General features: G+C 36.8%; 2 protein-coding genes and 1 long non-coding RNA gene across 4 annotated transcripts; all 3 read left to right on the forward strand.

Moving 5' to 3' along the window:
- Positions 1-5,016: 5,016 nt before the first annotated feature.
- Positions 5,017-8,630, forward strand: LOC140006206 (uncharacterized). The gene is made up of 3 exons (XR_011813839.1): positions 5,017-5,437; positions 7,656-7,712; positions 8,432-8,630. It is a non-coding gene; the product is annotated as an uncharacterized lncRNA (long non-coding RNA).
- Positions 8,631-10,950: 2,320 nt separating this feature from the next.
- On the forward strand, positions 10,951-13,605 carry LOC113743653 (anthocyanidin 3-O-glucosyltransferase 2-like). 2 transcript variants are annotated; one of them, XM_027271697.2, is made up of 2 exons: positions 10,951-11,230; positions 11,272-12,696. In XM_027271697.2, exons 1-2 carry the CDS (start codon positions 11,060-11,062, stop codon positions 12,595-12,597), a joined length of 1,497 nt encoding a protein of 498 aa, XP_027127498.1. In that variant the 5' UTR covers positions 10,951-11,059; the 3' UTR covers positions 12,598-12,696. The 2 variants fall into 2 exon arrangements, with proteins under 2 accessions (XP_027127498.1, XP_071904496.1); XM_072048395.1 differs by adding an exon at positions 13,076-13,605 and having other exon boundaries at positions 11,132-12,492.
- Positions 13,606-16,996: 3,391 nt separating this feature from the next.
- LOC113688458 (anthocyanidin 3-O-glucosyltransferase 2-like) lies at positions 16,997-18,462 on the forward strand. Its single transcript, XM_027206275.2, has one exon. It carries the CDS (start codon positions 16,997-16,999, stop codon positions 18,431-18,433), a length of 1,437 nt encoding a protein of 478 aa, XP_027062076.1. The 3' UTR covers positions 18,434-18,462.
- Positions 18,463-27,334: the final 8,872 nt, after the last annotated feature.

The raw sequence follows: 27,334 nt of genomic DNA on the forward strand, positions 1-27,334 counted from the left end.
GGGAAAATGGGTTCGAGGAACATGCCAAATGATAAAACTAAGAAAAATGTATGACATGTAGTGAACATGCAAATATGCACTATTGAAAGGGAAATCCTAAGGGTCTAGCGTTGGACTAGCCCATCTATGAATTCCGACTAGCGTTGGACTAGCGGAAACGTACATTCATCCATTCCATTCATCCACACTATGAAAAGCGAGTAGACATGCAAATCACTTATAAACACGTAGCACATAACACTTAGCATGCTCGACTAGATGCAAGAGCCTACTAAAGCAATTTAACATGTAACAGCAAAAGCAAGCAACCAAGAGGAAGGGGAAGTGGACCAGATGCTCTCCGAGCCCTATCTATTACAAGCCAAGAGGTGTACACATACCCCATAAAACTTAAATAAAAGCAACCAAGGGGAAGGGGAAATGGACCAAAGGCTCTCCGAGCCCTATCTATTACAAGCCAAGAGGTGTACACATACCCCATAAAACTTAAATAAAATTAAAAGCGAGTAAACGCATGCAAGGAGGTAAGGAAAGCGAAGTAGACATGCATATTCACATAACACGTAGGAGCACGTAAGGTCAAATGTAGTGCAAATGAGGGATAGAGTGTACCTCCCTTGAAGCGACGCCCTAACGTAGTGAAATTACTAACTTACCCTCCAAAATAATAAAAAGGTCAAGGTACCACTTAAATTATCGAATAATCACATGAAACAAGAATTAAACATAAAAGTGGAAATTAAGCACGAAATGATAATTAAAGATGGGATAAACCATGCAAGGGGGAGGCAAACTCGGTCCTAAATAAATAAAAAAAATCAATAGTCTAAAATGGAGTACGAAATTGAGTGGTCGAAGGTGGGATCCCTCGCAATCAGATGAAAAGGAGAAAATGGAAAATTATTCATTAAAGTTTAATAACAAAATTTAGCTAAGCAAAAATTTAAATCAAACGAAATCAAGACCACCAATGCTTCCAGGTTACCCAAGCTTTCATGATTTTGTCCTAGAAATCTATTAACATTGTCCACAAATCACATAAAAACATGCCAAGGCAAATTGTCATGTAAGAGGGAAATAATTGCAACATTAGTCACCCATTCGAGCTCAATCGAAACACTTAAGAACTTCAAAGGTCCCCAAAATAATAATAAAGCCAAACAATAATTGAAATGCAAATTCCTTAGGACCTAATTGCAAGGAATCAGTTCATAATTGTGCCTTAGTGCAACAAAGGGGACTTGAAGGATCAAAAGGCAAAATTCAAAAGTATTTTCATGCAAAACCCATGCAATCACGTAGAAGAATGCTTCTGCAAATATTTTTCTTAGGCTTTGAAGCCTTTACACTTTGCATGACAGATTTTCTAAGAAAACAAGACAAAGCTCTCAAAGCAAAGTCCAATTTCAAGTTCCTACCAAATTCATCATACATGTAAGAGCCAAAATGAAGATGTTTTGTATGCAAATCTGGTACAACAAATGAAAAAACATTCCAGCCCCAAGAACTTTTAGCAACAACGAATGAAGTTTGCTGCAACTTGCTTAAGAAAGAAACCAGCTGCATTTCGTTCCCAACATCACAGCTTTAGACTAAGGAACTAACCACATAAACACCTCAACCCAAACAAACCAAGCTCAGCAAAATTCTGGTAAACATGCATGCAATGGCAAAAAACTTCGGCTTCAGCAATGATTAAGCTTACTGCAATTTTCATTTTTTTGCAAATGCATATCAACCTTTGTCATGCTCTTAACTGGTTTATGGACAACACAATCCATACTTACAATAAACAAGAACCAGAACATCAGAGCAATATAAACACATCACATCGAACATGCCAGATCTGCTGCAAATTCAGCAACCAAGGAAAAAAAACGGCTGCGACAAGCCAAACACTTGAAGCTTGTCGCAGCAGACTCTGAATCTACCTTTTAAGGATCCTAACAGCCCAAACAAATGACACACGGACCAGTTTCAAACAAAGAAAGGGGAAAGCATAAAGGAGAAACACATAAATGCTAGAGCAAAATTGCAGAGAGCATTCGGCAACCAAGAGGAAAATTCCACGCTGCTGCAACAAGCTAACTTGAAGCTTGTTGCAGCAGGTTTTTATGCACAAATCTTCAAACAAACAGAACCTGACCCACGCAACCATATTACCAAGCATTGTCTTCAACTCACAACATAAAAAAAAAACCCCGGACTTAAGCACAAAAAAGTAGCATACAGAAACTTAGAAAAGGAAGAAAAATTCTGCACTTCATGGGTTAGCTTGCATTTTTCCAGATTCGTTCAAAAGGTTGACACAGTTTTAACAACAGAGTAAGATTCAGCTTTCCTACAAGATCTTGGAAACAGAGGCAAGCAAAAAATGGATTTACGGCCCGCAACTTCTGCAACTCAGGCGTACAAGGAGGAAGCCAAGCAAAAACCAGCATCATAATTCTAGTGGGTTTATGAACAAGGTAGAACATTACCTTCAGCCTTTCGAAAACCACGATTTGAAGCGATCAGGACAAAATCAAGTGTTGTTCAGACCAGAAACTCTTCTTGAAGCCTCCTGCTCTCGCCTTTTCCGTCGATGAAAGTATGCGGCTGATGACAAGTTCGATGAAGACTATGGCAGCGTCCCTCCTTGGCTTTATCTCTGTCTCGGGCTTCAAGCTCTCTCTCCCTCTCTCTCTCCCGTCGCTCCTCTCCTGATTTTCAGTCGTCTCCTCCCTAATCCTCTCGGTTCTCTCTTAGACCTCAGCCCCGATTGTTCTTGAGCCGCCAATCCCCAACTTTTCTCTCGGCTTTTTCCTTTTTCCCTTTTCTGTTTTCTGTCTTCCAGATTTCCCCCGTCACCTTTCTCTTCACTCTTTTTTTGTTTCCTTCTTCCCCCGTCAGCCCCCCCTGCGGCTGTAGCTCTTTTTCTCTTTTATATCCACTTCCAAATCTCCTAAAACCCTCATCTCAACGATGAGGATGAGGGCTTGTTACCCCTATGAAATCCAGCCCTCCAATTGTCTCCTACGAATGTCCTTTGCACGCTGCAAAAAATTGCAGCGTGCATGCCGCGACAAAATATATATATATATATATATTTTTTTTTTTAATAAATACATAATATAAATAATAATAATAATAATAACAAAATGACAAAAACCATGTAATGATAATAAGAATGAAAACAAATAAATAAAAAAACAAACTAAATAAATAAAAACAACAAAAATGTCCATTTTTCAATTTTTCTTCATTTTTCCTTTTTTTTTCCCCTTTTTTCAAAATAACTTAATAAAAATAACTAAAGTGCCCAAAGATTGAATTTAAAGAAGTAAACATATTTTTGTGAACAAATTTTCCTTTTTCCTTTTTCTCTTTTTTCATTTTTCCAATCCAACTAAAGCCTATATTTTTTGAATTTTTCTTTTCAAGAAAGCATAAAAACAAAATGACTACAACATATTTTTGATGTTTTCCTTTTCTTTTTTCTAAAAACTCTACGCTAATTTTAAACTTAAAAGCTAAAACTAAAAATTAAAAATTAAAACTTAAAAGTAAACAACGAATGCAAACAATCTAAAATGAAAATCATGAAATAGATGCCACATAAAATTATTCAAAATTTGGTGTCTACAGATTGCAGAGTAAATAGTTAAGTTTTATGAGGCATAAAAGCTAATTCTCAGATTAGGTGTGAAGAGTAGAGGCGTTGGACCGAAATTTAAGTAAATACGAACCTGCATGTCTGCTTATGTTCTCAAAAGCATTTTATTCTCAAAAATGATTTGTGGGGTTAAATGATTTTTCTTGATCAAACGTTCAAACAACAAATATTAAACTTCTTACCAAAAGTCGAATGCATTTAGAAATTTTGACTATCAAGATCAGAACCAATCTCTTTTCTTCTTGTCTTCCATTTGAATAGCCATTTTATTTATATATATATATATATATATATATATATATATATATATATATATATATATATATATATATATATATATATATACCACAATTTTTCCAAATGTGTAATTGATATCCTATTATTAGTTTGGTTACGAAAGGTACGTGAAAAGCTTTCCTCGAACGAAAAAGACCTTCGGTTGGCCGTTTTGGGACAAAAGAAGCTAGATCATTTCTAAAATTGTTAATTTTGAAAATCGAATACTAGTAAATAATTTTGGACAATTTGAGTACGACAATTTGGTAAGTGAAATCTTTTATAGAAAATATATCTTTGTACTCGAGTTTTGAACTACATGATGGAGTCATTTGATTTAGTCGGAAAAAAAAATTAAATTTCGAGGACGAAATTCATTTAAGGGGGGGAGGATGTGAGAACCTTGAAAGAAAAAATATATATATTCATATATAGATATATCTTGCACTTGCATTTTAGACTCTTAATAACTTTTATTATTGTTGGTTCTTAAATAAGTATGTAAAAATAATTTTTAAAGTTACAAATAAGTTACTCGTGCAAAATATTAAATTGTTTGAATTTTGCCTAGTTAAATTAATATTTCTTGAAGTAGGTTATTTTATTTCTTTGGTTTTGATTCTTTGAATTTCGATAGCTAATTTAAAGTGCTAATAACGTTAAGTGTTAACGGGAACCTAGAATTAAGACGAAATAGTTTTTAGGTTAAAACCTTTATAATTACACTTAGGACGTTGAATCTCGATAATTTAATTTTTGCGAGATTAGTACACTAGTAGGCTATCGAATTTCATTTGGGGTAAAATTTTAGAAATAGTTTACGAATGAGGACTTAAGTGGAAGGTCGAATAAAATGTTAAAAGACCAAACTAGCCTTTCCTCCATTTCGAATCCACCATGCAGCCACGGAACATCCTAGAACAATCTCCAATTTCAAACAATTCCAGCAAGCCGGTTCCATTTGTTCTTTATTTACTCCACCCTTCCACTAACCATAGTGCCGGTTCCTTTCTCCATTATCACACACAACTATATCAACTACTAATCACCACACCACTTCCATTTTATTTATTCCACACGTCCATTTCCTTTTGCTGCCGGATGGCATTACATTCTCCACTCACACACTCCATCTCCTTTATCCGCGACTTATCCCTCCATTTCAGCAACTCCAACACCCACGACACCATTCCATTTCACTCCATTTCCTGCCTTGGTATCATCGACAAGAGGAAACCAGAGAGAGAGCTGTGCGAGTTGAAAACCTTGAGCTGTCCGAGAAGAGGGTGAGAGCAAGAGATAGCCGTGCGAGCTTCATTACTTCCTCCATCACCACCGAGAGCTGCCACTGCACTCTTCACCCTCAACCAGCCGTGCTTGATTCAACCACAACCACCACAGCTGCAACTACTGAACTCAGACCAACCATTCTCGCGTGCGTGAGCAAGGCCGAGAGGAGAGGAAAATTTTCAGCCGCTAGTCGTGTGTGTTGAGCTCCAAGCTGAGGTAATTTCTAGACTTAAACTAGTTGATTTTAGGTTGATGAAGCTATTTAGGGGCATGCGTGTGAGGGTGGTGCGGTTGGATGATAAATTAAGTCACAGGAAATCTGATTTTGACTGAAATTGATGCTGCCGACAGTTTGAGATGGAATTGCAGCTTTAGTTTGTTAATTTGTGGTAATCTGAGTTTAAATGTGTGTTTAGCTAACTAAAAACTGGATGATCAAGCTTTGCATGAGGTTAACCAACCTTGATTAAGCAAGAAAGTTGTAGAAATACAAAATCTGGTTGCATGCAGGCTAATCGAGTAGGATTGTATGAAATTTCTGGTGGGATAGTGATTTTGATGTTGCAGAGCTTGGTTGTGAATCAAATCTAATAGATAGCTGTATATTTTCGGTCATGCATGTAGCTGATTTACGGGCTGCATGTTGGTTTTTAGCCATGAATAATAATATTTGGCTGAAGGGAATTTTTGATAACGAAAAAAATATGAGAGCTGGCCAAAGATGAGGAACCGAGAGCTTGCATGTTTGTTTTGCCGCTTGTGATTCCAGTAAATGGAAATTTATGTTTGGTAATGCATGTAATTTATTAGCTTTATGTGTTAAGTGAAGTTTAGCTGAAGAAACTAAGGGAAAAGTTGGAATTTTTGGGAGAAGCCATGGGAGGAGTTTTGCTGGAAAATTTTTCCCAGGATTGTCCGAATGAAGGAATGGTGAAGTTCCCAACTATTTTTATGAATTTTGGCCTTGAATTCCTATGTTAAACTGTAATATGTATTGCATATTAACTTGGGTTGGACATGCATGAAAGATTTGAACATGATCCGAAGTGATTATTGGAGGAAAATGTGTATTTCGCTGATTATTGAAAGGAAAGTATTTTCCAGCATGGCCGAGAGAAAGGAGTGGAGCACTTGACTAGTTTTCCTTCGAATTTTAGCTAAGATTCTTGTATTGGATGTTTAAGACTAGTTTGTGGTTTACTAATCATCTTTTGCATGTTGAGTTGAAGTAAAACTTGAAGGAAATTATGGACAAAGCTCTATAATTAAACTGTTATATTGCTGGATATTGTTTAAGGTTGCTGGCCAAATTGGTTGGGACTATAGGTGAGTTTATTTGCTGGATTTGTGTATTATTTACTTTAGCTTGGTTTGGACAGATTATAAGCTATACGTTTAGTGTTTCTAGTAAGTAAAAGTTGGACATCTTGGATTGAAATTTGCTGGAATTTTCTTGACTATCGAAACAAGAAAAGAAAATCTGAGTTCCTAAGTGTATTTGTGAGTAAGCTAACCGTGACTTTCTTCTATGTTTGAGTTAAACTTCTAGTTGACTTGTTGTAAGACATATTTGTTTGATGCCAAGAGCTAATGATTGATTAAGCTTTTGGCCATTTGAGTAGTTTTTGCAAGAATTTAAATTTTGGTGAATTTGTTCAAGTGGTTGGTTGAAAGGTACTTGGAAGGTCCATGGTTTGAGATTTGGAATTGTTTTAATACCTTGGACTTCCTTTGTTGAATTTTGTTTGGAATGAATCTGTTGAAACCTAGGGCTAATGATTGACGAAACCCTAGTGAAATTGCTGGTTGAATTGTGATTTTACTATATTGGCAAATCTGAGAAATAATGTGCATGTGAATCGGAATCATGAAGTCCGTTTTGATCCTATGAACTTGAGTATTTTTAAATCAAGCTACGTGAATATATTTTGCCTAGTATTGAACTACAAAAGTTAGTGTAGCACGATAATGTTAGAAATTCAAGTGTCGAGAATTTTTAAAACCTTGTAGACTAGTTATTTCTTTCTTTGGCTTAAACTAGCCTTATTATTTCTAGAAAATAATTGCACTAGTTTTTAAAACCCTAAGTATTATTTTCTTTTCTTTTCTTTTCTTAAAAATTGTCCCTGGCTAGTTGTTCTAGAGGGAAATTGTAAAAAACACGAGATTTTAATAATTTTAACTAAAAAGCGTAGAAACCTGCTCGGCAAGAAAACTTACTTCAAGTAAATTAGATTTAGTTGCACCTCTAGAAAGAAAAGTATTTTTAAGGAAACTATACGAAATATTTTACTACTTTTTCTAGTTTTAACTTTAAGTGGATTGTCGATTTATTTCGAGAAAATAAACTAGTCATATACTAGATATTTTTTTTATATACGTAAACCAAGAACTTGTATAGTAAAACTTATAGTTTTAAAACTTGGTTTTCTAGGGTTTAGCGAGGACGTGGATTTTGAATCCCAGCTTGACTTTTGAGCTTCACTCCTAGGTGAGTGTCCCTGCTTGTTCTATGCTTACTTGATTAAAGCGCTTTTTTGACTTGATATGTGATATTTGGAAAAAAAAAATGGTTTCTAAACCATCGAAGTGAGCAGTGTGTACTTTATTACACTAGCCATTCGAGTGGTGGCTTGCTTGAAATGTTTTCATGAATACTTGCTTGCACTTGTTAATCACTAGGCAAGGGAGTGTACTACACCTTAAGGGTGGAAAGGACTCTTACCCTAACCTGATAATCTCTTGTTGGACGTAACGTCGTTGGATGAATTCCTCGACTAGTCCCTAATCTCTTGTTGGACGCAACGTCGTTGGATGAATTCCTCGACCAGTCCCTAAACTCTTGTTGGACGCAACGTCGTTGGATGAATTCCTCGACCAGTCCCTAAGGTATACTCGAGTATTACCACTCTCGTGTTTGCCGTGCGGGCCCGGTAAAGGGGTATGATTGGTGGTCGGAGTTAAGAAAAATAAGAAGATCTACATAGACCTTAGGTAGTGAAAGTTGACGGAGGGTCGACTACGGAAAATTTTGATCAAGCTCGTGGAGAAATGGCTCCTGAGAGCCCCTGTATCCTACCTTATGCTGTTAAACGCTTTCCTAATTGTTTACTTTAATTGAAGTTAATACTCGCTATTGTTTTATATGATTGCATGGTTGGGGCACCACTGAGCTTTAGCTCACCACCCAATATTTGTTTTGCTTAACAGGTTTTGGCATTCGAGAGATTTGAGGTCTGCTTTTAGCTTTTGTAACTGTTGTGTTGAATCGACTATGTATCTTTTGTTTTGGGTTGTCACTTGAAGCTGGAAAAGTGTAAACCCTGGAATTGTTATTTGGATTGTACTAATGTATTTGGATTGTATGCTTTTGTTGCCTGGTTCGTAACGCGTAAGGTATTTAAGAGTCGACGATTGGCTATCTTAAAAATGCTGTTATCTCTGAAGTTAATGTGGTTTTAGTTATCAGCCTATTTGGAAGGAATCGGTGTTGTAATAGTTTAGGTTATTCTTCGGAAGGATTTGGATAGTTTGCTTGTGTGAGTCCTGGTGAGAGCTAGGCAGACGGCCCGCCAACCCTCTGGTTCGCCTTAGGGGAAAGTAGGGTCGCCACACTCCGCCAGGTATATGATTGTATACTTCTACCTTTGAGCGGGAGCTCATCTTCGCTGCAGACGCCATACTTCCCCCTCAGTACTTTGGCCCATATAACGTCTGGTTGTTTTAAAAGCCTCCAACATGTTTTTGCAAGCATGGCTCTATTAACTCTCTTCAATTCTCGAACTCCCAACCCCCCTCTATCCTTAGGTTGTGTAATAGTATTCCAATTGATCAGATGCATTCTCCTTTTCTCACCTTCTCCCCAAATGAAATTCCTATTTCTCTTCTCAATGTCGGCAATAATTGTAGCCGGTAACAACGAAGTTTGCATAGCGTATATCGGTATGGAGGATATAACCGACTTCACCAAGAGAGCTCGGCCTGCATATGAGAGGCACCTGCTCTTCCAATCTTGCAACCTCGTATGAACCTTTTCCAAGATTTCACTATATGTGCTTCGGTTTACCTTAGAGTGTAGTAGCGGCATTCCAAGGTATTTCCCTAGATTATCTGTTAAGCCTACTCCTGTTCTAACGCTGATTTGTTCTGCCAAATCCCTATGTACGTTCTTTGAGCAAGAAAGTCGTGATTTTTCAATGCTTACGTTTTGTCCTGACGAGGCACAAAATCTTTCCAATACCCCTCGTAACACTCTAGCTTGTTGTAAGCTTGCTTCAGTGAAAAGTATCAGATCATCCGCGAAAAAGAGATGGGATATTGCTGGACCTCTTCTGGACGTCTTGATAGGTTTCCAAACCCCCCGCATAACCTCACTACTGATCAGGTGCCCCAATCGTTCCATATAGAGGACAAACATATATGGTGAGAGGGGGTCCCCTTAACGGAGCCCTCTTGTTGGTGTGAAAGGTGCAATTCGTTCTCCATTCCATAAAACTTCCATGCTTGATGCCTGCACACAACTCATGATTAGAGAAACAAGGCCCGTAGGGAAGTTCACCATCTCCAAGGTTTCCTTCAAAAAATGCCAACTTAGACGATCATAAGCTTTCTCTGAATCAATTTTAACTGCTATGAAGAGAATAATTACATTATCCCTCTTTAACCTATAACTAGTCTCCAATAATTGATACTAACAACTACTGATCCATTGCATCACTAGTGGTTCTCGGCAATTGTTAATTGTGATTTTATAAATTTAAGAATAGGATTCAAGATGACAACAAGGCGGATATTCATGATCAACAAGGTCGAGGGAGATCTTTTCCCTACCGCTTTAAATGGGGTGGGAGGGAGGGAAAAATACCCCTATCCCGTTTGCCGCTAATAATTTAATATTATATATTTATATATGTAGAACGTAAAAATATACAATATAATAAAACTCTATGTATGTAATATTAATATTAATAACAGGATGTTTTCTTGTAATAAATTAATTTAATATTTATTGTTAATTTATCGTGATTAACCAATGATTTTGTTACGTTAGATTATATTTTCTATTTTGATGTTGTTTTTAGATCTATTAAAAAAAAGTACGATAATTGATTGATTTTATATAAAATCAGATATACATAAATAGATTCACGAGATCAAAATAATTTTTAAACTTTGTTTCACATTGGATAAATGTAAAACAATTATTAGCAAGTTCATTATTAGTGTATTACATATATAAAAAATTAAAATCAAGCAAAAAATATAAAAATGCTAGAGGCGTAGGAAGGGGGTACCCCAGAGGTAGTAGGGTGCAGGGGCCAGAGATACTGGGGATGGGGAGGGGGCCGGGACTTTTTGAAAGCTGATTAGTGGATGGCACTTCTCCCATTCCAAACCCACCCCATTGCTATCCCAGAATAGGATTGTAGTAACATGAAGGACGTTGTAACTTTGAAAAGTTATAAACAGATATAAAACTCACAAAATGTTACTTCGCATCCTTGAACTCATTATAAAGTAAGAGTACTCTTGTTCTAAAATTGAGGAGAATTAAGTGCATTTAACTTTAAATAAAGATAATTAAATGTCAAAACAAAAAAGAAACTACTTTATATTGAGTTTAATGATTAGCTTGATTAATGATAATAAAATTTCACAATTCAACGTTACAAAGCAATTTATTGATAGTACATTTACATTTATCAAGTAAAAATCCTGGAAACATGGTAGTTTTGATTTCTACTCGATTCACTAGTGTGAAAGGCGTCACATATGCTTTTAATGTAAACAGATAAGATACACGTGGCGTGCGCTGCAAGCTAGGTAGAAACCAGAAAGATGAAGGTTGGATTCCCATCTTCAATCAACTGGCCAAAGTCAACAAAGAAAGTGAAAGAAATGAAAAAAGCAGAGCTGGTTTTCGTTACTATGCCGGCGATTGGCCACTTGGTGTCATGTGTTGAACTAGCAAAGCTTCTCATTGAATGTGATGAACGATTATCGATCACCGTCCTAATTATGAAGCTGCCCTTTGATCCAAAAGTCAGTAGCTCCTAATTATGAAGCTGCCCTTTGATCCAAAAGTCAGTAGCTACACAAATTCGTCGTTAGAAACTCCGAATTTGCACATAAGGTATCTTGAGCTCATGAAAGAAGAGCCTTCTTCTCAATTGTCATCTTCTCTTTCGATTCTGTTTCGATATATCCACAACTATAAAAGTTGTGTGAGGGATGTTCTTGCTGAAATATCCAATTGTGTTTCGTCGCATCTTGGTGGGATCGTCATAGACATGTTTTGCACCTCTTTGATTGATGTAGCCAATGAATTTGGGGTTCCTTCCTATATATTTTGCCCAGGCGGTGCTGCACCGCTTGGTCTTTTATTCCAGTTGCAAAGTCTGAGAGATGATCTCAATGAAGATGTGAGCCATTACGAGAATTCAGACGATGAATTAGCTTTGCCTACTTACATCAATCCTGTTCCAGCTAAACTTTTGTCACCTGCATTTTTTGACAAGGATGGAGGTGGCGACATGCTCCTCGATCAGGTCAGAAGATTCAAGGAGACCAAGGGAATCATAGTTAACACTTTCCTTGAGCTAGAATCCCATGCGATTCAGGCCTTGAGCAATGATAAAACCATCCCACCAGTATATGCAGTAGGGCCTGTATTGAATCTGAAGGGAAGCAATAGTCAAAATCAAGAAACTGAGATGATTATGAAATGGCTCGATCTTCAGCCAGAATGTTCTGTTGTGTTCCTTTGCTTTGGTAGTGGAGGTAGTTTTGATGGTGACCAAGTGAAGGAAATTGCCTATGCACTCGAGCGCAGTGGATATCGATTCCTCTGGTCATTGAGAAGGCCTTCACCTAAAGAAAATTTTGAGTTTCCAAGTAAGTATGAGAACCTGGATGAAGTCTTGCCAAAAGGGTTCTTGCAGCGAACTGCTGTGGTTGGAAAAGTTATTGGATGGGCACCACAGGCAGCAGTTCTATCCCATCCTGCTGTGGGAGGCTTTGTTTCTCATTGTGGCTGGAACTCAATATTGGAAAGTGTTTGGTGCGGTGTGCCAGTGGCAACATGGCCACTTTATGCTGAGCAGCAGATGAATGCGTTCTTAATGGTGAAGGACTTGGCAACTGCAGTGGAGATCAAAATAGATTTCAAAAGGGATTTCGTACTGGGTGTGAGTAGTGAGATTTTGAGTGCAGATGTGATTGAAAGAGGGATTAAACATCTGATGGATCCTGAGAATGAAATCAGAGACAAGGTAAAGGAAATCAAAGAAAAGAGCAGGTTGACTCTAAATGGAGGAGGATCATCCTATGCTTCCTTGAAGTTGTTTCTTGAAGATGTAATAGATAGTATTCCATAATTGTTTCTTTTTCTTAAATCCATAGCTGAAGATCAACCATTACTAATATCCATTAACTCTGCTATAACCAATTTCACTCTGAAAATCAGTGCTTTTTTCTGTTTTTGCTTGTTAGGCTTTCTTCTGTTTTCCCTTTCACCCTTTCTTTTGCTATTCTAATCTTCTACGTGGTACTTTGTAGGTCAAATACAATCCGTGACTGTGAAATGGACTAGCAAGGGCAATGTAGACTTACAATTCAGTTAATAGTAACAGTGAATAGCTAAACTTATTAATTAAACTTCGGAATTGGTAAAAGTTTAGGGAGTATTATAGTGCTAAACCAAAAATGATGGGACCAAATTGTGACAATTTTACTGCGGCATTGAGAGCAGAGTATGTCTTTTGCAGCATTTACTCACACCTAGTTGTGGTGCGGGCTGTTCTATTTGCAATAATTGGTACTTACTGCATACTGCCTTTCACTTTTTGATTGCAGTTAAAGCACAGTTTACTCTTATAGATGGAGCCAATCAAGATACCTGCCATGCTTGAGAAGGTGGTACGGTTTTAGTAGGAGGATTGTTGTCGTGCAGATTTTTCATTTGGTGGTTCAAGATGTGGTGGTTCCATTAAAACGTGTCATTGGCATGCTAATTGGAGAGATGTCATTACTGCATTGACATATCATCGGCCACGGGTGCTCTCTAAAATGGTTAAGTGGCAATTTCCGTCTCCTGAGTTTGCTAAACTGAATACAGATGATTCGGCTGTGTTGCAAGAAGGTGTTACTAGTTGACATGGTTCGCAATATCGGCCAATACCGATACGTATCAGCCTAGTCGTAACCGGAACGGAGAGGATAGATACGATACCGATCCCCGAATTGTGAATATTATTATGTCCATGATGACTCGCTCTGACTCGATCGTTATTGGTCTATTCGAATTTGTGATGCATGATACCGGTCGATATATTCTAGTTAACTCAGATATTTTTTAAATTATGTCTTTTTTGGTATTTTTCTAATTTTAGTAATTTTTTAAAAAATTTTGGAAACTTTCATGTGCTATAATGTGTGTATCACCCGATATTCAACCGATATGCCACAACGAATATGGAATAATCGAGACCGCGATGCGACCGTGACCCGTGATAGACAAATACTAAAAGCAACGAGGGACAAAAAGCATGAAGGGAAAAAAATCAGACGGTATGATAATAGGTCTGAGATAAAGAAATTACCTTGATAACTGGTAAGAATGGATAAAAATGTATAGTGGGTTGAAAAACGACACATATAGAACCTTGATAATTTGTAAGGAAGGAAAAAAATGCGTAGTGGGTTGAAAAATGACAAATATCTAAAATATAACTAATTAAAAATGAGTAGGATAAACAATTACTATCAATAATTAATGAGCAACCTGAAACTCTGTGTAAGAAATGACCAATTCAAATTGTTGCACAAAGGCAGACACTTGAGCACAAAGTACGTGGAACCCACACATGGACAAATGTACCATAAGGGTAAACACTTTAAAAGGCACATTGAACTTATGTTATGAAAATAAACTATAAGGGCAGGAATAGCAAAGTAAAGGTTGTACAAGTATAATAAGGTAAATATATTCCATTTTATATATCTTTCTAGTGCTGCACAACGATGGGAACACGGACAGAGGAAAGGCTGAAGGCAGACGACAACTAAAGCAGGGATGGTGCAGGGCCATTAAAGCGCAATATCTTTGTAGGCCATTATAATATCCAACATATCTGATTTGTGATTGTAATAACAGAAGCGGTGAGTTTGTTTGGATAAGAATTTATTTGGATGATTTATTTGATCTAGTTATTATATCACTTTTTATGATGTGATGTATGTAAAATAAAAAGGTGATTGAAAATTGTGTGTATAATGCAAGCAAAACAAAATCTGAAATTTTTATTCCAAAAGCAAGTTGTCCAGACAAACTCAATAATAGAAGAACGGAAGAGGCAAGAACACATTGCAGGTCACGTATGGTGGAAAGACCAAGACACCCCACGAAGTCATCAAAATTACCATCGAAACCGACCCATAGTTGTACTGTAGCTATTCCCCCTTCCCCCTTTTATATATTTTAGATAAAGGTAGGTTTGCGTATTGAAACGGCATCTGAAAAAAGAGAAAACATAGCTTAACATGGTTTGGTCATATGCGAATATTCAAGACTTTTCTCCCAGCATCTTCTGATCGTATATTGCTGCATCCACCTAACTTGATAATTTAGAGAGAGAGGCGCTTTGCATACATGTCACATCAGCATGTTATTTCTCCACCTAGTAAGTACTTTATGTACTCATGTAAAGGGTAACACATTGTTCATACAGCCTTTGTCGGTGGCCTTTAATGTTATTATCATTGAAATTTCTAAACAAAAGATTATCTCTATTCTTTGATTGATCATAGTAGGTGCTGAAGTGTACATATTTAAAGTAGTTGGAGGGCAAACTGTTTCTAAGACCCAATTTAGAGGGGCAAAGTGTAATTAATTAACCTCAAATTTTCCATGAAACTGCAGAAATTAGAGCATAGCCAGTTCTGCTAGAAGTTGAGATACAATCGGGGCCTATTGGACGGTGATACAAGTATGTTATGCAACCGTGACACAAGTATTTCATGTGATATAAGCCACAACTTGGAAGGGATTTTTTTGGGTCAATATTCCCTTTTCCTTATATTATTGGGATAATTTTAGAAACTGCCATCGAGGTTTTGACCATTTCATATTGTCTTCTAAAATTGTAGAAACATTACTTACCTTCATGTTAGTTATTTGGGATCCAGTGCCTACATCATTGACTCTGCTACCTTTACAAGGGCTTGTTTGGAAGGTGAGTTTTTTGGGTGTTTGTCTAAAACTTTACTATAGATTACTGTAGAAGTTGTAAGAAAAATTTTTAGGATGAAAAACTTTTTTCTTTATTTTTCTTTTTCTTTTTCTTTCTTTCTTCTTTTCTTTCCTCTCCCTTTCCCTTCCCCCGGCACCTCTGCCTCTGACCGGCAAAAACCAGCAGCCATGGAAATTTTTTTTCCTTCTTTTTCTCTCCCCCTCTTCTCCCTCTCCCTCTCTCCCTCTCCTCCCCCATCCCCGTCGCCATCAGCAGCCATGGATTTTTTCTTTTGCTTTTTCTCTCCCCACTCTCCTCCCCCTTTCCCGTCACCCTGCCCCCTCCCTCCAGCCATGAATCTAGTCGCCCGACTCATGCCATGGGAAAATTTTCTGGCCCTTTCTCTTCCCCTCCTCCCTCTCCCTCTCTCCCTCTCCTCTCCCTTCCCTCTCGCACTCCGACGCCAGAGGAAGATGATCGCAATGGATTTTTATTTTTAGTTTAGTTTTTTCTCTCCCCCTCTCCTCTCCTCCCCTCTTCCCCTCTCCCTTCCCCGCCACTCTCTCCCTCCCTTAGCTGCGATCTACGACCAGACCGCAAAGGGGGAGGGGGAGGGTGGCGCGGGAGGGAGAGGGGAAGGGGGAGGGGAGGGGAGGGGGTGAGGGAGAGGGTCAGAAAAAATTTTTTTTTTTGAGGTGACCGGCGGCACCAGGAGAGATGGTTGAGGTGGTGGTTGGAGTGGTGGGTTGGAACAAATTTTTTTGTGTATTAGATTTTTTGTTCAAAAAATTTTTGAGGTATGTAGGTTTAAAACTTTGATAAGTTTTTTGGGGTTCCTGTAGCAAAAGTTGTTAAAAAACTAGTATTATACAAACTTTCTAAAAACTTGGGGTTCCAAACAGGCCCTTAGTTGGTTTTACATAGTTTTGTCCATAGAAAAAAATTAAGTCATTTGTTCATTGCATTAGTCATAATTTGAAATGTGAAAACATAACCAATTTATCATTGAAAAGGGCGCCTAATTGAAACGAGTGCCAAATACTAGGCACCCTTTTTTTTATTTGATATGCTTGACAAATAATAGGAGTAAGAAATGAGAAGCTTGCTTGGACAGAGATACTGGTTAAAAAGTCAAAACTAGGGGTTTGAGAGGCTTGAAGGCGGGGTCTAATTCCTCTTAAAATTGTGATAATAACCAGGGACGGATTTAAGGTAGGGGCATTGGGGGCACGGGCCGTTGGGTTCCACTGCCCTCTTAAATTCTTATAATATTTATACAATTTTAACGTAATTTTGAGTGTGTCTCCACTCTCCAAATTTTCTTTCCTCCTCTGTCCCCAATTTTCTCCCCACAATCGACGATCTCTCTTTTTTAATCGACCATTTACTTCCTTTGTCGCTACTTCTCAATTTCCCTTTCCTCCATCATTTATTACTCCTCTGGTTTCCCATTTTCCGCCCAACAGAGCCACAAATCTATCCACACCGAACTTTGCTCATAAGCACATCCCATCTGCCGTTTTCGTTAGCAGAGAAAACGAAAGAAATGAAAAAAGCAGAGCTGGTTTTTGTTACTGTACCAGAGATTGGCCACTTAGTATCATGTGTTGAACTAGCAAAGCTTCTCGTTGAATGTGATGAACGATTATCGATCACCGTCCTGATTATGAAGCTGCCCTTTGATCCAAAAGTCAGTAGCTACACAAATTCGTTGTTAGAAACTCCGAATTTGCACATAAGGTACCTTGAGCTCATGAAAGAAGAGCCTTCTTCTCAATTGTCGTCTTTTCTTTCGATTTTCTTTCGATTTATCGACAACCATAAAAGTTGTGTGAGGGAGGTTCTTGCTGAAATATCCAATTCTGTTTCGTCGCATCTTGGTGGGATCGTCATAGACATGTTTTGCACCTCTTTGATTGATGTAGCCAATGAATTTGGGGTTCCTTCCTATATATTTTACCCAGGTGGTGCTGCAACGCTCGGCGTTTTATTCCAGTTGCAAAGTCTGAGGGATGATCTCAATGAAGCTGTGAGCCATTACGAGAATTCAGACGTTGAATTAGCTTTGCCTACTTACATCAATCCTGTTCCAGCTAAACTTTTGTCATCTGCATTGTTGGAGAAGGATGGAGGTGTCGACATGGTCCTCGATCAGGCAAAAAGATACACGAAGACCAAGGGAATCATAATTAACACTTTCCTTGAGTTTGAATCCCATGCGATTCACGCCTTGAGCAATGATAAAACCATCCCACCAGTATATGCAGTAGGGCCTGTATTGAATCTGAAGGGAAGCAATAGTCAAAATCAAGAAACTGAGATGATTATGAAATGGCTAGATCTTCAGCCAGAATGTTCTGTTGTGTTCCTTTGCTTTGGTAGTGGAGGTAGTTTTGATGGTGACCAAGTGAAGGAAATTGCCTATGCACTCGAGCGCAGTGGATATCGATTCCTTTGGTCATTGAGAAGGCCTTCACCTAAAGAAAAATTTGAGTTTCCAAGTGAGTATGAGAACCTGGATGAAGTCATGCCAGAAGGGTTCTTGCAGCGAACTGCAGCTGTTGGAAAACTTATTGGATGGGCACCACAGGCGGCAGTTCTATCCCATCCTGCTGTGGGGGGCTTTGTTTCTCACACTGGTTGGAACTCAATATTGGAAAGCGTTTGGTGCGGTGTGCCAGTGGCAACTTGGCCGCTTTATGCAGAGCAGCAGGAGAATGCATTCCTAATGGTGAAAGACTTGGCAATGGCAGTGGAGATCAAAATAGATTTCAAAAGGGATTTCGTACTGGGTGTGAGTAGTGAGATTTTGAGTGCAGATGTGATTGAAAGAGGGATTAAACATCTCATGGATCCTGAGAATGAAATCAGAGAGAAGGTGAAGGAAATGAAAGAGAAGAGCAGGTTGGCTCCTAATGAAGGAGGATCATCCTTTTCTTCCTTGAGGCGTTTTCTTGAAGATGTGTTAGATAACATTCCATGATTGAATAGTATGTCAGCATTGAACAGTGATAATGGATTACATGATCCCTTGTTTTTCATAAATTCAATAGCTGGATATCAACTACTACTACAATAATGAAATCTGCTATTATCAATTCTGTTTTGAGAGTCAGTGAGAATTAATCAATTAATGGAGTCTCGTTCCTTTATCCATCTGTTTTTCCTTTTGTACTTGCTTTTTGGCTATTCTGATCATCTATAATTGCATATGGTTCTTTGTTTCTTGTAATGTGCTCTGTATTCCTTGCTGGCTCTTACCTGATACGATTTTCCTTTTCCTTGTACCCTTTTATTCCCCTTTTTCCTAAAATTTTAGGGTTAATTACATTTACTTCCTCTATGGTTTGATCAAATAACAAACCAGCCCCTCATTTTTAACAAAACTATGAAAAGGTCCCTCAAACTCAAAGCTCCATAACAAAAACATCCCTGTGTGGCTGTGTCAGTCAACTAACGTTGATTTACAAACTGGCTATAATGTCACGGCAAATATATGACAAAACTCCGAGAATGCCCATCAAAAATCTGTTACCAGTTATCTTTCTTCTTCCTTCCCCTTATGCAATCAAATAGTACTAAAACCATAATTTGTACGTTACTACTTATCTTTCTTCATCCTTCCCCGTATACAGTATACAGTAGGACACTAAAACCGTGACTTGTCCCAACAAGACGCCAGAGTTGAAGCATCCCGCTCCAATTGCCAATGTCAGTTTTAAAGTTTTTTTTTTTCAAGGTTTGAGCCTTAACGTTTCAATATTTCAATAAACTTGATATAAAAAAAAACACAAAATGTGGGTAAAAACGTGCTTAAATCGAAACTGAATTCTTCCAAAGTCTTCGGACAACTCCTTGAAATATTAGAAACACACACTGATGCAATAGCTCATATTCAATCATAAATGGACTCAACGAAAATCACCCATTAACCAATATGGGTAGATCAGATTATGGATAGAAAATCATATTCCAATTCATAGAAGGGTAATTTCCCAATTTCATGGGCTATTAAATCCCAAAAACAAATTGTTACAAGGCCTGTTCATCATTGTCGGTGTGTGTTTGAAACAGAGAAAAAGGGATAGCGAGGAAATATGAAAAAAGCAATGGAGGCAGTGGCGATTGACAACAGAGTTGGCGGCGGCAATGGTATGGAGACATAACTTGTTCTTGGATAATTACTAGATTGATTCATATATGAGCTTGTTCTCCAAATTTGTGTGGTTGTTTAAATAAATTTTTGTTGAATCTTTGGTTTTGACCTGGGGGGAAGGGAAATAAGGAGAGACCCAATCTATGGTTTTGATCACTAGTATTCTTTTTTTTTTTTTGGCACGTTATATATTTTATTCTATATTTGCTCTTACTCTATGTTACGGAAAGGGGGATCCAAAAAAATCAAAGGGAGGGGAAGGAGGAAGAGGGGAGGAGACTGCTAGGGAGAGGGGAAAGAGGGACCTAAAGAGGTTAAAGGGAGAATTCAGAGGAGACTGAACCACCATCCAACTGGTAAAATTTGTTGGGGAGGGGGAGTGGGGGAATTGGGGGATCCAAAGGGGTCAAAAGAAGGGGGAGAGGGAAGTGGGGACCCAAAGGGGGGATTTGATCCTACATCCAAGGAGAGTTTTAAAACTCCCCCCCGGTGACCAACTACTCTAAAAGTAGTGGTTTGACCACTAGTACTTAGTTTCTTTATTCTTATTTTTCTTTTCTTTTTTTCTCAATCTTTTCTTCTCTAATTTTTTTAATCTTTGTTTTATCTTGTACTATTGTCACCTTCACTTGCTTTTTCTATTTTTGGTAAAATAAATCTTAGAAGTAGCGATATGTAGCCTTATACAAGGAATGAGAGAGGATATTTATAAGATAAGAGATGGTATATAATGGTTGGTATTGAATTCAAGTTGTATTTTTATATAGTATTTTTCTTTCATGATAAAAAATAGATTTCTCTCCGTGAACATAAATTCAATGATGACATCAAATCATGTTAGGATTCAAGTGCGGAACACACAATAATTTAATGAAAAATAAGTCACAAGTATGAAAGATAAACAACACACAATATTTATGATAGTTTGACTCCACCATTGAAGCTACATCCACAGAGAGAAATCCGCTCTTTATTATAAAAGGAAAATCCTGTACAAGAATATAACTTGAATCCAAACCCAACTTTTATATACCATCTCTCATCTCTCAAGAACCCTTTCTCACCACCCATGTATAAGGCTATATGTCGTCTCTTGTGTGCTCTTATGTGTCTCTTGTGTAGTATGTCAGCCCACCTATTTACAGATAATATTATTTGGCTAAAAATCCAAATAACAACAGAAAACTAGTGCTAATTCCTAGACTTATACAGAATAGTAAATAACTTCTAATTTTAAACAAAATAAGAAATTCTTTGACTACTACTTTAAGTAATTAAAACCAATTAGAAAGCTATTTACTTTCACACAAAATAAGAAACATGTCTAAAAGAAATTAAACCAATTTCCTATCAAATCTCCATCTTCACGAAAATTTCTTTTAGCAACCATTTGCCTTCAACTATCAAATAATATGTTACAGAATTATACACCCGAATCAATATAGTCCTGACACAAATGAACATATGTAGTTACTCCAAATCCAACTTCCAATTGACTCATGAGAAGGTGCCTCAATTTACCATATCCCTTTATAAGATTTCTTCTCACCACCACTTGTAATCCGAGATCCCCTTCTGTGAGTTCTATCCCTAATCATTAAGGCAATGAAGTATAAAATCACCATATTTCTTTCTATTCTCAGAACTGTCTCGCCATGTGTAATATTTAAAACTCCATCCAAAACAAAAAACTTGTAACTGTCAAAATCTTCTGGCACCTGGAAATTAAATCTCTTTGTTTTTCTAGAACACATGCCACACCACCTAAAGAACATAACCGAGATCTAAAAGCCACCGGCAAGAAATATCAACCATTGGAGGTATGAGAAAGTCTCCACCGATTCACATCCAAAATTAACACTAGACTCCACCTTTTCCTTAACACTTGAATCACCTGCCTAGATTCACCGTTAAGTGTCTCCATGCTTTTCAATTTTTCATTTTTCACCATCAATGCTTTTTGCCAAACTATTGAAACAAAGATATCACTCATTAAATTATTTAATTAGTAACAACTATCAATCCATTTGATCTCAATAGTTAACCAGGATCTAACCTTGAACCACCAAACTCTTGATCCAACCATTCAGTTTGTTGGGATCCAAGTGCTTGTGAGTAACCCAATCTCGCAATCAAACTCTGATACCACTTGTTAGGATCCAAGTGCGAAACACACAACTATTGAGATATCAAATACATAACAATTTAATGATAAATAAACCACAAGTATAAAAGATAAACGACATATAATATTTAACATGATTCGCCTCCATTATTGAACCTACGTCCACGAAGAGAAACCTATTCTTTATTATGAGAGGAAAATCCTATACAAGAATACAATTTGAACTCAATCCCAACCCTTGTATACCATTTTTCATCTCCCAAGAACCCTATATCATCACCCATATATAAGGCTATATGTCACCTCTTGTGTGTCTCTTGTATAATATGTCATCCCACCTATTTACAGATAACATTATTTGGCAAAAATTCCAAATAACAATAGGAAACCATTACTAATTCCTAAACTTGTATAGAATAGAAAATGACTTCTAATCTTAATCAAAATAGGAAATTTCTTAACTACTATTTCAAGTAACTAAAACCAGTTAGGTAACTAGTTACTTCCACACAAAATAAGAAATCTGTCTAAAAGAAATTAAATCAATTTCTTAACAAATCACGTTAAATCTTGTGTGTCATTTATCATTCATGTTTGTGGCTTGTTTCTAATTAAATTGCTGTGTTTTTTATTTTTCAATGGTCATTTGTTCCATGTTTCAATCCCAAGGGATCTCTCCTAAAGGTGTTTTTGCCTAACAAATGATATCAAATTTTCTGGTTATGAATCTGAATTACTCATGGACAAGTGAATTTTTCTCAGAATTGAACTGATAAAAATTCTCTTATGGGTGGTGGACCAAAGTATCATGGAGTTTGACTGGTGTTGGATCAGGTGCACTATGGATTTGGCAGAGGGTCCAGTTGGCGTTAGACCAAAGAGTCGAGGGTTGGCAGGGGTCCAAAATCCAGTTTAGATGTTGAAAAGAGTTGGTCCATGAGTGGAAAATGAGGTGACCTTATGTGTTAAGATGATTTTGTGTTAAGTATTAAAGTGAGCTCAGAGAAGAGTTTGTAAATTTGAATTCAATGTGAGAGATTACTTATGAAAGGAAATATTGTTAGATTATGTGTAAGGAATTGTATCCCACATTAGTTGAGAGATAGAGAAAGAGTATTTGATATATAAGTAAGGGTCCAAAATCTAAAAGGTTAAACTTTTAGCTCACAATTGAATTCCTGACTTACATTTTAGGTTCTTTGATAGCCTCTCTCTAAGATGTTTCTCCCTAACAACCGAAGACTTGGAATGTATTCAGAACACAATACATGAAACCCTTAAATCTATACATCAATTTTTTACATGCATGGACATTTTTTCTCATTATAAAGGTTGTTTTGAGTATCAAAACAAGTGCATTTGAATAGGCATTATTTACAAACAAATTATTTGTTTGCATCATAAAATTCAATTTTTTTTTATTTTTTAAACTATCTTTTATTTCACATACATTAGATCATTTAAAAAATGCTACAATAATTATTCTAAATAACATTTCAAACAATCTCCTATCCAAACACAAACATTGAAAAAAAATAAATAAAGAAAAACATAGCTTTAGGTTTGGTTTTCTTGTGTGAGAAATGAGAACACTCAAATGTTTTCTCTCAACTTTTTCTGATCAATGAATATTGTTGGATCCACCCTAACTTGATAATTTAGAAACAAAGACTGGAGCGTTGCATATTTTAAAGATTCCTAGAATATTTCTGATTCTTTGACCATACAGCTATTATACTTGGCCGTTAATGTCATTATCATTGAATTTTTGGATAAAACATTATATGTATTCTTTGATTGGTCATTGTAGGAGCTCAATTGTATATACTCAAAATATTTGGAAGGCAAATTGTTTCTAAGACCCAATTTAGAGGGGCAAAGCGTAAATTAATGTCTGTTTGTCCATCAAATTGTAGAAGGTTGAGCTAAGCCAATCCTCCTCAAAGTTGAAATAATTGAATGACTTAATTACTGGACAGTGATGTGACTATATTGATATGATCGTGAATCAGGTACCATGACTTCAAGCAGGATATCTTAGGTTGGACAGAGTGTAGGGACGATTGTGAACCCTAATAATTCATCAATCCAAATTTGTTAACAAGGCAAAAAAATTTGAGTTGTAAGAATCAGAAAATGCCACGTAAGTCTAATATAACTATCACGTGCGGACTGATATGAATAGTAGTAAAATGTAATTTCTTTGTTATATTTTAAAAATTTCTTGTTAGGATCCAAACACGGAACACACAACTATTAAGACATCAAGTGCACAACAATTTAATGAGGAACAAGCCACAAGCATGAGAAATGGACAACACACAACATTTAACGTGGTACGGCTCCACCATTGAGTCTATGTCCACGGAGAGAAACCCGTTCTTTATTATGAGAGGAAAACCCTATACAAGAATACAACTTGAAACCAAACCCAACCCTTGTATAGCATCTCTCATCTCCCAAGAACCCTCTCTCACCACCCCATGTATAAGGCTACATGTTGCCTCCTGTATGCCTTTGTGTGTCTCTTTTTAGTATACCAACCCACCCATTTATAGAGAACATTATTTGGTCAAAACCCAAATAATAATAGAAAACCAATTCTAATTCCTAGAGTTGCATAGAATAGGAAATAACTTCTAATTTTAAACTAAATAGAATATTCTTTGACTACTACTTCAAGTAACTAAAATCAACTAGGAAACTAATTATTTCCACACAAAACAAGAATTTTATCTAAAAGAAATTAAGCCAATTTCCTAACAAATCTCCACCTTGGCAAAAATTTCTTTTAGCAATCATTTGCCTTCAACTACCAAATAATATGGTACCGAACTACACACCTGAATCAATACAGTCCTGATACCAAATTGATTCAATCGGCAAATGAACATGTGTAGTTACCCCGAGTCCAACCTCTAGCTGACTCGTGAAAAAGTGTTTCAATTCAGCATCTCCCTTTGCAGGATTTCTTCTTACCACCACTTGCAATCTGGGATCCCCTTCTATGAGCTCTAACCCTGATCATTGAGGCAACCAAGTGGTAAAATCACCATACTTCTTCCCATCCTCAGGACTGTCACGTCATGTATGGTTTCCAAGACTCCACCTAAAACAAAAAACTCGTAATTATCAGAGTCTTCTGGCGCATGAAAATTAGATCTCTTTATTTTTTTGGGACACGTGCCACACCAGTCAAAAAATATAATCAAAATCTAAAATTCATCGGGATGAAGTATCGATCGTTGGAGGTGTGAGAAAGTCTCCACCGATTCACGTCCAAAATCAACATTGGATTCCACCTTTTCCTTGACCCTTGAATTACTTGTCTAGATTCATTGTCAAGTATCTCCATGCTTTTCGACTTCTCATCCTTTACCATCAATGTTTTCTGTTAAGTCATTGAAACAAAGATACCACTCATTAAATTGTTCAATTAGTAACAGTTACCAATCCTCTTGATCTCAATAGTTAATTAGGATCCGACCACGAATTTTGCTCATTGCCCAATCTCGCAACCTGAAATTCTGATAGGTTCATGAGTAAATGATTGTGTCCTACATTGATCCGAGAAATGGAGAAAGAGCGGTTAATGTAAGTAAGGGTCCAAGATCTAATAACTTAAGTTTTTGGGTCAGAGTTGGATTCCTTACTTAAATATTGGGATGTTTGGTGGACTCTCTCGAGGTGTTTTCCCCTAACAAATTGCTATCAGAGTTTCAGGTTGTGAGACTGGGTTACTCATGGGCAAGTGGATTCTTCTCGGAGTTCGACCAGGTGAAAATTTTCTTCTTAATGGTGGACCAAAATGCCAAGGAGTTTGGTTGGTGTTGGACTAGGTGTGCCATGAGTTTGGCAGGGGGTCCGGTTGATGTTAGACCAAGAAGCTAAGGATTGGCAGGGGTCCAGAATGAAGTTTAGATGTTGAAAAAGAGTGGGTTGTTTGAGAGAAGATGTGACCTTGGTGATAAAGGTGGACTTGCATTAAGTATTAAAGTGGGTTCAAAAAAAGGGCTTGTAAATTTGGATTTAATGTGGGGGTTACTCATGAAGGGGGAGATTTGTTAGGTTTATGATTAAAGGATTGTATCCCACATTGATCTGAGAGATGGAGAAGAGCGGTTAATATGTAAGTAAGGAATTAAGACCTAATAGCTTAAGCTTTTGGATCAGAGTTGGGTTCCTGACTTACATATTGGGTTCTTTAGTAGACTCTCTCGAGGTGTTTCCCCCTGACATTTCTATTATAAAGATGTACAAGTTATTTACTGATGAATTACAACTTGTTAAAGTACTCTTACATCATTTAGAAATACTTACATCGATAACTTTTCCTACCACTCTCCATCTCGAGTCAATATGTTCCCTTTCCTTATATTATTGTGCCCCAATATACCAAAAATCTTGGAACCCCGCATTTCTATGGATATGATGCAGACGTGGAGTGGGTATTCTTTGGAATTTGGATAAGATGTAGACTTGGCCTGGGTTGAGACATCCACAAGTTGTAGAGAATTAGACATTACAATGGACATTACGATGGCTGCCAACAACGCAAAAGGATCAGGAGTAAAATTTGGGATAATTTCATAAACCATCCCTATGGTTTCTAGCAAGATTACTTACACCCTTAAAATTTAAAAAGTATCATTGAATTCCCCTATTTTAAACTTTTTTGTAACATTCTCAACCCATTTTAAAATATATCATTAGAATATTTATTTTAAGAGAGAAGATAACTTGTTTCAGAAAATTGCCCTTTTCTCGTGGTTCTTTAATTGTCAAAACATACAAATTTAATCCCTCAATATTTCAAAACTTGACCAATGTAATTCGTTAAGTGAAATTATAAGTTTTTAACTGGGTTGAGTGATTCTGTAATAGTTTTTGTGTTATGATTTGGATACAAAATTCAAACTTCTACAAAAATTACAAATTTCATAAATATGACCTGAAAAGCTATAAAGATTAAGAAAGTAGCTGTTTGTACCTTAAGAAAAATTTCAAATAAGTTTTTTGGTATAATTTTCAGAACTTTTCTTTTTTCTTTTAATACTCAAGCCATTGATTGGGATAACAAGAATTTTAAGATTCTAAACAACTATAAAACTCCTTCGGTTAACCAAAATGCCTATACATTTAAGAAAGTTATTTGATGCTCTATTGGCACACGATAAGCACATAAAAAATGAAATTGGATCCATATTAAAGTTTTTAAATTAGTGCCCACCTCTTGAATTGCAACACTTTCACACGAGAATTTTACCTTCTTTTAAAAAATAGTACCGGGCTCATTCCTCATCTAGTGCCCTTAGGGCACCGAACCTTAAACACATTTCAAATAAATTTTTAATTTTTTTGGGCCTCAAAAAAACATACTGCTGATAGTCATTGTTGGTATATTTTATCGCATCAAACTTATGCCTTCATGCATTTTTTTGTCTTTGTTTTTTGCCTTGAATTAATATATTTTTACTCATATGTCTTGAAATATGTTGAAAATGTTGAAAAAAAAGGAGGTCAATGACATCTCTCAAAATTCAAGGGTGCTAAATGATATTGTCAAAAATCTCAGGGAAAATTTCTAAAGTTATCCCTCAAAA

The sequence above is a fragment of the Coffea arabica genome, chromosome 5e (genome assembly GCF_036785885.1).
Source record: "Coffea arabica cultivar ET-39 chromosome 5e, Coffea Arabica ET-39 HiFi, whole genome shotgun sequence".
Lineage (NCBI taxonomy): Eukaryota > Viridiplantae > Streptophyta > Magnoliopsida > Gentianales > Rubiaceae > Coffea > Coffea arabica.

Coding starts and splice junctions, on each gene's coding strand:
- LOC113743653 (XM_027271697.2), top strand. CDS start 11,060: ATGAAGGTTGGATTCCCATCTTCAATCAACTGGCCAAAGTCAACAAAG. Junction 11,231..11,271: donor ATGAACGATTATCGATCACC/GTCCTAATTATG, acceptor AAAAGTCAGTAG/CTCCTAATTATGAAGCTGCC.
- LOC113688458 (XM_027206275.2), top strand. CDS start 16,997: ATGAAAAAAGCAGAGCTGGTTTTTGTTACTGTACCAGAGATTGGCCAC.